Source organism: Sciurus vulgaris, assembly GCF_902686455.1.
Source record: "Sciurus vulgaris genome assembly, chromosome: X".
NCBI lineage: Eukaryota > Metazoa > Chordata > Mammalia > Rodentia > Sciuridae > Sciurus > Sciurus vulgaris.
This window is the reverse complement of record NC_136471.1, coordinates 81707147-81719310: the sequence shown is the minus strand read 5'-3', so window position 1 is coordinate 81719310 and position 12164 is coordinate 81707147. Positions and strand designations below refer to the sequence as shown.

Below are 12164 nucleotides of genomic sequence, written 5' to 3'. Positions count from 1 at the left end.
AAAATTAAGTTAAATTAAAAAAAATAATCCCTCTAAAGAGAGGGATTTGTGTTTTTTTTTTAAACTGGGAAAAAATGGATTATCAGATTTCCCCCGTTCTTTGTTGTTTAACTATTTCCACCATGCTGTTAATTGTGAGCAATGGATGAGCACATAATCTGTCTTCTCTGACTAAAATTTAATTGCGTTCCTCTACTTCCCTATTACAAAACCAGTTTGGATATTTACCTGTAAATTGAACTAGATCCTGTTACCCTCCCCAAATTGAGCATGCTTACTAAATTTTCAATTCTTTCCATTTCCTTTAATATCTGGCTATAATTTTCCAAGATGACACTCCCAATTTCCCTCATCTCATAAGACTTCAATTCATGTGGAATTAAAACCTAACTGACCAGACTCCCACAGGGACTCCTGATTGCCTTACATGGTCTCTTTTCTTCAAAATCTGAAAATGCCCTGTGAACTGAAGCCCAAAAACTTGACATAAACCTTCAAGGTCCTGCCACCACAGCACACCATGCACTGAGCTAGAATTATTCCCAGAAAAAGCCATTGCCTAGACTAAGGGAGTCTGGCAAAATCTTCCATTCATACATGCATTTATATAAGAAAAAGCCCAGAATGTGCCCAATGTCACTAAGAACACTGACATCTCTGCTCCATAAGTGGTGCTGCATGACCAAAAGATTTCTCTCTGTCACCTCATGGAAATCATTGAACCTTCAGGATTCAACTCCTGGTTCTTTAAAACAAAGTTTTATATCAATATTTCTCATTTTCATTTTAACGATACCTCTTTTAAGATGCCTGATCACTGGGCCAATAAAACAACTAAGTGTAGCCATCTCTTCTCAACTGGTTTTACAGGTACAACATCAAAAGAAGTCCTAGAGGAGACTATCTTCTCATCCCTGGTTTAGTCCAATCAAGAAGCTTATGGTCTACTATGGGTTGTTGAACAATCAAAAACATTCATGTTGAACAAAAGATGGTGGAGGGGGACTGACAGTGTGAAACGTTAAGCTCTCAGTTCCCAGAAAGTAGTAATGCAGGCTAATGGAACATTCTACCTGACCTTAATCTGTTTGGTCCACAAAGGAGTTTCTTCAAATATGTTAGGATGGATAGAGTGGAATATAATTTACAGTTCATTTAGAAATACTGATTTTAAACAAACAACCTGATAAACCCAATGAGTCCCACCTTCTAGGGAAGGTGTAGCAACCTATTTGCAAAGAAGGAATATACTTGCTATCAGGACTTACCTGGTAGACATCCTGCACTGAAGATGATAAGACTGAAACTTGGGGTTAAAATATGAGGCTCTCCAATGAAACACACCAAATAATCCCCACAATGTGTAAGGTTAAGGGAATCTGCCTGCATTATCCTTCCTGATCTCTTCCCATCTGTGTATTGCTCCCTATGATGTTCAGAATAAACCCCAAGTCTTTCATCAGGTATCCCAGGCCTTCACCATCTAATCCAGGTCAAAAACCCACTGACTATATTTGGCCCACATGTATATTTTGTCAGTCTGAACAGTGTTTTAAATTTTGTGTAATTGCTAATACTTAAAAAGAGATGCTATTCATACAATTTCTGGACATTTCCTTCTGGCACACAAATCTGACACTCTGACTATACTGGGTTCAAATTCCAGATGACAACAATCACTGGAATCCATTTGAGGATACTGCTTTTAGCTGGAACTTGTCCTTTTCTGTGTGCCATAAGCCTCATCCCCAATATTATCATTGAAAGAGATTAACAATTACCATTCTCTATCTAGCCTCCTTTGCTTATTTTCATTACCTGTTGAGAATCTATCCCCTGCATATCTCTCTTATCACTGAATCCTCTCCACTTTTTCCAGTCATATTCAATTTGCTTCTAGATTCAAGAAAGATAAACTGACTCTGTGAGATAAGCCAATCCCCAAAAACCAAAGGCTGAATGATCTCTCTGATAAGCAGATGATGATACATAACAGGGGTGGGAGGGAGCCAAGAATGGAGGAAGGATGGATTGTATAGAGGAAAAAGAGGGGAGGGGAGAGGGTGGGGGAAGGAAACATAACAGAACGAGACAAACATCATTACCCTATGTACATGTGTGATTATACAAATGGTGCAAATCTACTTCGTGTACAACCAGAGAAACAACAGTTGTACCCCATTTGTGTACAATGAATCAAAATTTAAAAAAGATAATCTCACCCTGTTTTCTCTGCCTGTCCTATCCAAAATCTCACTCATTCTTCAGAAATTCAACATAGGTAACGACCACGAGAGAGGTGAAGCAAAACAGGCACCTAGGTTGCAAAATTTAAGAAAGCATATTCACTCTCAGGTGTCATACTGCACTTACATAAACCTGAGAATAACTGCTTCCTTAGATCAGAGCTTTGACCACCTGTTTTGCCTCACCCTAGCTCTGCAACTGACTCTGATAAAACTTCTCTAAGAAGGCCTCCATGTTTATTCTCCCCACCACTTCCCCACCAACACACACACATCCCAATCTGGATTAGGGGCTACCATGTGCTTACCTATACCAAAGTACTTATCCCATTGTATTGCAACTGTCTGGTCATCAACCTCCTTCAATAGACCATGAGATCCTCCGAGGGCAGGGAGGTTTGTTCCATGTCTCTGAATCCCTGGTCTATGGAACTTATCGGACACTCTCTATTGACTAATGAACAAATACCTATCTGTGATCCTTAGAATAGAGGAAGGAGAGTCTCTTAAGTCTATTTGGGAAACATGCTTCTTTCTTGCTCCTATAACCATGATGATATAAAAAGTCATCTGTCTAAAGTTCATCCTAAAACTTACCATAATGGAAGTTCTATGAGGACAGGATATTTGACTATAAATACTTATAGTCAAATATCCTGTCAATACAAAACTGTAGAATTAAGCCAAACTCAGTAACTTTGTGAGGCCCTAAGTGACTCAGTGAGACCCTATCTCAAAACAAAATGTAAAAATATAAAAATGGCTGGGGATGTGGCTCAGTGGTTAAGCATCCCTGGGTTCAATCCCTGGTACCCCAAAAATTGTTCAATTGATGAATTGGGCTTTAGAATACACAGATTTTAGTAGTAAATCTGTCACTATCTAGCTGTGTAAGACATTCAATAATTATTTCCCTACCTCTGAGTCTTTGTTTCCCCATAGTAAAATAAGAATGAACTAGCTCAATATTTCTCTCTCTAACTCTCTTAATATCTCTCTCTCTAACTTGGGTAAAACATATTTGGCACACACTCTAAAAGTTACCAACTTATTTTATTTTTTAACCTGTAAATCCCATTGTTGAAGCAAATTTGTACATGGGAACCCAACACAAACAGCTACTTAATTTGAGCTTGAGTGGATCCAAGACACTGAGGATCCAAGGAGCACAGTTTCAAAGGGCCTGAAACCTGTCCTGGGGTTCCATAATGATTCATTTGGTATAAGATAGGTCCTGAGACTCTGGATAAATAAGATTCCTAGGAGATTCTGATCTGAAATTATATTAGAAATAACTGAACTAGATACTAAGTTCCCTGCCAGCACTGACATTTTATGCTTCTACATTTTCCTTTGGCAGCTAATTTGGGAAGTATGATTTCAAAACATTACCTTTGCCCATAAATTGACTTCTACTACGTTTCTAGAAGAGTCAATAACAACTACAAGTTACTGAGTACCAACTTAATGCCAGACACTAAGCTAAATGCTTTACATATACTCCCTGGTATATATGCATTCTTTGATTCACTCCTCACAACCTTTTAAGGTAGATTATGCTCCCCAATTCATGGATGAGAATAACAAGCTCAATGAATACAAGTAACATGGCCAAGATCCTTGCCAGTGAATAAAACTCAAATCTGCTTTAGCAGACTCCATAAACACCTGAGATAGATTTTCTTTGGCTTCTAAGTCACAGAGGTAAGAAAAAGCCAGACAATGCCAAATAAAAGCATAGCTATCTTGATTTTTAAAAAGTGACAAATATGCAGTGAGACACCATCTCCCACTTGTTCTTGCTATACACAGATAGTAGAGCTGATCAACAAGGGAAGGAACTCTTCAGAGAAACCTTAGGCTTTCCCACATGTGCTCTAGAATAACTGCCATCTCCCCTAGGTTCTGCAATGGGGTTCATACAACTGAGCTACCTCTTAGAGCCGTCATGAAAAAATCCATTATGCACAGGCCCTCTGCACATATAATGTGAAATCTAAAAACACAACCCAATATTCCATCCTAACTATACTTTTTAAGAATTTTTCCAGTGAAACAGAAGATGTACTGACTCAAGGCCAGTAATGTTGGCAACTGAAGGGCTGGCACACTCTGCTGTCTCTGCTTCCAGAGCAACTGTTCTGTCCCAACAATAGCTGCCCAGTAGGGCCCCCAAGATTTCTTCTCAAAGCCTCCAAAGAGCCTCAGCCTCAGCTGTTGGAGCACTGGCTCTTCCTCTCAGTCCCACCACAAATCCCAGCTTTCAAAATGATAAATTCAACAAAGATAATGACCATAATAGGCCAATGGATTTTCAAAATCTCTCTTCAGTTCCCATTAATAAAGTCAGTTCATTAGAGTAATGGACAGATGATAATTAGGAGTTCCTGAAATTGGCACCAAATGAAGAGTGAGTTAAAGGGTTATTGTAAGTCATACATCAAGAGGCAAAGATGCCACAGCCAACAGCTCTCATGGAGCCCACAGACACCCACAGAAATCTAGCAGTGCCAGGGAGTCATTTCTATTTTTTTCTGTAAGTCACTATACTCAAGCTCACACACTCTTTTTCCAATATGGCATTAGTTGACAACTGTATTGACATTCAGAGGGATGACAGAGTTGAAGCACAAAGTTCAATATAAAGGATGACATGAGCAATGTCTCAGGCCTTTTGCTTGGCCTTTGAGGCAAATGGGTACTTATTCAAAGTCAAAACATTCTAGCAGAAAAGGGAAGCATTTATGAAATTGCATGTACCATATATCTTAGATTCTAGAAGTCATCAACTGATAGGCAAAACAGAAGCTATTTTAAGAAAGAAATACAGGCTGGGGATGTAGTTCAGTGGTAGAGACCTTCCCTAGCACATATAAGATCCTGGGTTCCAACACTAGCACTACAAAAAAATCAGATCTTATATTAACAGTAATGTTGAAATAGCTAACATTTACTTAGGCACTGTGCACATCTGGCATTGATTATCACATCCCCATTTATGGATGAGAAAAATTAATACTCAAAGAAGTGACATCGCTTGCCAAATATATGCAGCTAATAATTTGCAGAGCTGCACTTCAAATTTGGGCTGTCTGACTTGAGAGCCCATGATCTGACTTTTTTATAAGTCATACCCTTGAACTAGGATAGATTTACAGAAGCAGAATGAAATGGCATCAATCAGAAAATAATCCAAATACAAATAACTACCTCACTTAGCCACATTTATCCAAAATATTCAATAACCTTACTCTCATGAAAATATTTATTGCAATTCCAATTGGAAGAGTAAAAAAAATAGAAATAAGCTAAATTTCCAAAAACAATGTATAACTCCTACAATAATACAATGCAAATGTATCCGTCATTTATTCATTTAGCAAACATGAATTGAGCATCTACTATATACCAGGAACTCCTTTATGTGCTAGGGAAACAGGAGGGAATAGAACAACGTCTTACTGGATATACCAGTACATCCAATAAGCTACTTCTGTGCAGGGATATCTTGTTATCATATTTTTTATACTTTGTTATTAAAATCTACTACAATGATCATCTATTAATAATAATACATTTCTAGCCAGGTGCAGTGTTACATGCCTATATGCCTGTAATTCCGGTGGCTCAGGAGGCTGAGGCAGGAAGATCCTGAGTTCATAAGCCAGCCTCAGCAACAGTGAGGTACTAAGCATCTCAGTAAGACCCTGTCTCTAAATAAAATACAAAATAGGGCTGGGGATGTGGCTCAGTGGTTGAGTGCCCCTGAGTTCAATCCCTGGTACTCCCCAATAATAATAATAATAATATATTTCTATATTTTAGTTCTGGGGTTTATAAATATAACTATGTTGCTAACATTTTCTGATAATATTAGATCATTTATAATAGTTCAGTGGTTCAATGTTCTCATCTAGCAAATGCTTTAAACTAACCCTTTAACTGAAGGGTCAGCAAACTTTTCCTTAAACAGTCAGAAAGTAAACATTTTATTCAGTGAGGGTCATTTAATCACTGTCACTACCACTCAATGCTGCTGTTGTACCATAAAAAAAAAAACCCATAGATAATACTTAAAATAATGGTGGCTGTATTCCAATAAAACTTGATTTACAAAAATAGGTGATGGACTTCATCTAGCCAGAGAGTCCCGATATGTGGACCCTTTATTTAACTTCATAGCAACTAAAGCAAACACAAAGTTTATTTTACTTCCACTGTTTAATTTCATCTTGGTAACATCTTTGAGAGAGATGTTGATGACATTTTATAGAGGACAAGAATGAGACTCAGAGAGGGAAAAAATCTACTCCAACATCACACAGCTAATGGAACAATTTGTTCCATCCAGTTCCCAAGGGAGATGCCAAACCTCCTTTTGGCTGAAAACTTGGACTTACATAAACACTAATTTTTAAGCTTTCCAGAAAAATTTGTTCATTAGAAGAACATTATTTCAAGGTCACTTTGGAAAATATACAAAACCACTCTTTACATCATCCACTATAAAAATACTTACTTTATTGCATTAGATGCTTTAAAGAAAAGTCCCCCTGCAGACCAAGTCAAGGGCTTCAGTGGAGGTTTACAAGATGTCTTGATTATTGTTGTTGTTGTTTTTTCTTTTTTTTTTTACTGGCAATTACTGAACCCAGGGGCACTTAACCATTGAGCCACATCCCCAGACATTTTTTACATTTTATTTAGAGACAGAGTCTCACTAAATTCTTGAGGTTGGCTTTGAACTCGAGATTTTCCTGCCTCAGCCTGCCTAGCACTGGGATTATGGGTGTGTGCCACCATGCACGCTCTCAAACGCTTGTGTTGGGGGAGAATCACTAACAGGGAATATTTCCTTATCTTTCATATGCAGCCTCCCAGGGACTTGACACTGGACCACAGGGAATGAAGAGGTGCAGGTGCTCAGTCTTCAAACCAAGGAAGCCACATAGTCTCAGGACTACCTCAAGAGCTACAGGGCCTCCAGGCACAGTGGCCCGTGCCTGTAATCCCAGCAGTTTGGGAGGCTGAGGCAGGAGGATCACAAACTCAAGGCCCGCTTCAGAAATTTAGCAAGGGCCTAAGCAACTTAACAAGACCCTGTGTTAAAATCAAAATAAAAAAGGACTGGTGATATGGCTTAGTGGTAAAGTGTCTCTGGGTTCAATCCCTAGAACCAAAAAATAAAAGAGAGAGAGAGAGAGATGTGGCCACGTGGAACTGAAGACTCACCAATGTTAATCTCGTCGTCAGTCAGAGTGTCTCCGATGAAATCAAACTGAAAGGACTGCAGCGTCTGGGAGAATTTCTGAACAGCAGAGGAGTAATCTACAAAAGAAGGAAGACAGAAAAAATAGTCAACACTTTTACCCTTTAATTGCTTTTGTCATGTCTGTTAGAGCAGATAGAGAGCAAAGGGAAGTATTCTGGACAGGCAGCAACTTGCACTCAATGAAGTTAAACAAAAGATCACATTTTAACAATAAGTTAAAGAATAAGGGGAGGGAATGGCTTAGAAAAGTCCTTCCTAAAGTTATTGGACATGCTTCTATACTACACTCTGCTCTTCTCTGACCAGTTTTGCCCAAAGCCTGGAAGACCTGAAACTACAAAGTTGTATTCTGTGTGTGTGTGTGTGTGTGTGTGTGTGTGTGTGTGTGTGCACGCATGCATGCCAAGATTGAACCCAGAGTTGCTTTACCACTAAGCCACATCCCCAGACCCCTTGTTTTAAAAATTTTGAGAGAGGGTCTTGCTAAGTTGTTCAAGGCCTCACTAAGTTGCTGAGTCTGGCTTTGAGTTGGCAATCCTCCTGCCTCAGCCTCCTGAGCTGTTGTAATTACAGGTGTGTGCCACCACACCTGACTATAGTTGTGCTCTTTTAAACTTTTATTTATTTTATGTTTATGTAGTGCTAAGGATCAAACTCAGGGCCTCACACATGCTAGGCAAGCACTCTGCCACTGAGCTACAGCCCCAGCCTCTATAATTGCACTCTAAAGGGCCTCCTTAAGAATTTGTGAAGTCTCCATAATAAGCAGTGAACTAAACGCTTTCTTACCTTTCATGAAAAAATATGCACAATCATTTTACAAAGAAAGAATGTACTTAGCTCCATTTTAGAGATATAGCACTAAATATCCCAGTCCTAGGTGGCAGAACTAGAACTAGAAGCCTGGTAGTCAGTATGCCTCTACAGGAACCTCTAAATGACAACACAGGTGCCACCTGGACACTTTACACATTAAACCATATGGCAATCTGGGTTAAGACACTGGAAAGGGAACAGATTTAGCTGTTCACAGAGTATGTACCAAGGGACCTAGCCTATGGAACCAATGAATAAAAAAAAATGTGTGTGTGTGTGTGTGTGTGTGTGTGTGTGTGAGAGAGAGAGAGAGAGAGAGAGAGAGAGAGAGAGAGAGAGAGAGAGAGAGAGAGATGCTTTTATTTTTGGTCAATGATTTAGAATTTTAGTATATTAATAATGGCATAAAATCAAAACACATTACATTTGGCTACAATTTTGAGAAATTATCTTTATATTTGAAATATGACATTCTTCAAGAGGTCTAGCTGAACAACCTCTTGACTCTTCCTATTCCAAGAGTCATCCTTAGGTCAGCAATAGCATCATCACCTGGAAGCCTGAAGGAAATGCACGTGGCCAAGCACCATCCTAGAGCTACTAAATCAGACACTGCATTTTATCACAATTCCAAGGGGATTCATATGTCTGTTAACCCAATTTGTCCCAGCATCCCAGATATCATATTTACACAATATCCTATTTATAGAACAGTTTATACATATAAAAGGTACTATATTGTACCAGTATCCTACTTATAGGACAACCTATTTTCATTCCAAACGATAATAAAGGATAAGCTCTAGATTATGATTTTAGCCCATTTTAATTCACCTATGCCAATTTCATTGAACTATTTGCCAGATTGGCAATTTGGAACTTCTTATGCTTTGAGGAGCACTAACCCATTTGACCATCTTGTGGGAAAGCTCAAGAATAGTGGTCATTTTTGATTCCTTTTCTCTATGTCTTCTTTTGCTCCCATTTTATCCTCCACCTTTATATCTACAAGATGCATGGGCTTTACTGAGCTTCAGGATTTGTTCTCAGGCTAAGTAAATGGACACAAGACCAACAACACACCTCTTTTTTTTTTTTTAACCCTTAGTTGATAGTTTTATTAGTTTGTTTTATTTTATATTTGATTTTTATTCTTTTTTTTAACACCTGTTTCTTTTAATGAAAAGCTATCACAATTAAGTACAAACACAAAAACATATTCAGGTACTGTGATGGAACAGATAATCTGCCAAGAATTTAATGACCATTTTGCCTAGCTCCCACTTCTAGAAAGTCTTGATTTTCAGAATTTAGAGCCTTGACTCTTTGAACACATATTGAGAAAAATGATAATAGTAATCATCATTATTATTATGTTTTATTATTATTACTGTATTTTACAGAGTTACAGGACTACAGGCAAAGTAACCAAGGCTTCTCACAATTTCAACACTCTATAATCACATTTTCCACCTCAAATTCTGGGTCATATAAATATGAGAGGGACATACACACCCTTCAAATCCTTCTATTTTTTATCTGCAAAAAGTACAGAAAACTGGCTCCATGTCTGGAAACTGTTTTTTCTAGTCTTTTCAGACAGCAGCAAAAAAGGACAGGCCTAGGATTCCCCATCTGCTCTCTGTTACACTCAGGGAAATTAAAAGAAAGTACTCATTAAATCCTGCTCTTCACACATACTAGAATTTCTTAAATATTACATGAGCCAAGCAACGTACAGTTATTAATCACTTCTATTCTAGAATTATCTGAAGACTTCAGAAAGCACAAGTACTATAATTGTGAACATTTATAATATTTTATAAGTATAGAATAAGGAATGAACTGCCCTCATTCCCCCTTTCATTATTTGTGCCAACCTCTTCTCCAGATGCCTAGACTTCAAAACACAACCTTACATCTGTACAGGTCTTGAAATTTTAAGAAGAACTTTCCAGAAATACTTTCACTTACTCTTCCCAACTACCCAAAGGCAGGTATTACTATCCTCATCTCACAAAACAGCAACAAAAGAGACAGTACTGGCAAATCATATACAAATATATGAATAAGCATACATTGACAGGTCTTCCTCGACACAATAGTCCATGTATTTGGCCTCTGTACTGAAGGAGATGCCAAGAAAGACTCATATTTTAGATAATGGAGAAGGGTAACATCTGGACTATAAAGAATTCAGATACACTTATAAGGCTTGTCATATATGGGATATTTTTCCTTATCATTCCAGTATCCATAAATTACTCAAAAAATGTGAAATCATTACTTTATCCCCCCAATACTTCCCATTCCTTGCCACCATGTCACTATGTCATAATTTTTTCAGGCTTAGAGAGTTCTTTCTCCATCACCTTGTTATTGGTGCATGTGTCTTCTAAGTTTTTTTTTCACCTTTACTGATTCCAGAGTGTAATTGGATAGGACATTTGGGCATTTTGAAGCTTTCTGGTAATGAAATAGAACATGAACAGGATTAATTAATTAATGTTGTGAACACACCAATCTGTTTTTTATCACTGCTATGACTTTGTTATGGTTTGAATGCATCCTGCAAGGCTTCATGTGTTGAAATTCATTCCCCTTTAGGAGGTATTATAAGAGAAAACTTAATTTGGCAATGGTGTATGGATAGAGACCCTCACAGATACTTTTTTCTTGGATGAAATACCAGGAAATGAATTCGGGGGCACTCACTCAACCACTAGCCACATCCCCAGCCCTACTTTGTATTTTATTTAGAGACAGGGTCTCACTGAGTTGCTTAGGGCCTCGCTAAGTTGCTGAGGTTAGCTTTGAACTCATGATCCCCCTGCCTAACCCTCCTGAGCCACTGGGATTATAGGCATTCATCACCGCACCTGGCCCTCAGTGGTACTTAGGATTAGACAAGGTCGTTAGGGTAGAGCCCCCATGATTGGCACCTGGTTGAATTATAAGAAAAGGGAGAGACCACAGAGATACACAGACATTCACACACACTCCCTGTCTCTTGACCCTGCCATATGATGCCCTGTATGACCTCAGGACTCTACCAACAAGAAGGCATGTGGCCCCTCATATAAGTACCTCCACAGCCATGAGCCAAAATAAACCTCTTCTCTTTAAAATATCCAGTGTATAGTGTTGTGTTATTAGCAACAGAAAATGGGCTAATACCAATACCATATTTTTCTAGAGTTTCATAAAAATTGAATCATATACATTTTATATCCAACCGAAGTCTGTACAATATTTCAAAAATTCATCCTCATTGTCATGTGTGTTAGTAATTCATGTTGGGTTGCTAAGTAATAGTCCATTGTATAAATACATCGCAATGTATTCATTTATTCATCTACTCATGGATATTTATATCTTTTCTCATAATTGTATATAAAGGTGCTACAAGCATTCAAAAAGGCAGAGTGCAGTGGTGCATACCTAATAATTTCAGCTACTCAGGAGGCTGAGACAGGAGGATGGCAAGACCAAGGCCAGTCTCAGCATCTTAGCAAAACACTCAGCAACTTATTGAGACCCTGTCTCAAAATTTTTAAGAAAATTAAAATGGACTGTGGATATAGCTCAGTGGTAAAGCACCCCAGGGTTCAATCACTGGTACCCCAAAAAGACACGCAAAATCCTTGGGGAACATGTTATCAATTCTTATGGATAAATACCTAGGAGGTCAATAATTGGGTTATATGGTAAGGTGGAAAATATGTTTAACTATGTAAGAAAAGGTCAAAATGTCTTCCAAAGTAATCTACCATTTCACATTTCTATTAAAAAATATATGAATTTTAGCTGATCAATATACTTACCAGACC

General features: G+C 38.2%; 1 protein-coding gene across 2 annotated transcripts in view; it reads right to left on the bottom strand.

Annotated features, from left to right (window-relative positions):
* OPHN1 (oligophrenin 1) overlaps positions 1 to 12164 on the bottom strand; it is a 414702-nt gene that overhangs the window by 260003 nt on the left and 142535 nt on the right. For both annotated transcript variants that reach the window (XM_079125058.1, XM_079125057.1), the window contains exon 3: positions 7479 to 7574. In XM_079125058.1, coding sequence (XP_078981184.1) covers positions 7479 to 7574 — 96 coding nt within the window. The remainder of the gene's footprint in view (positions 1 to 7478; positions 7575 to 12164) is intronic.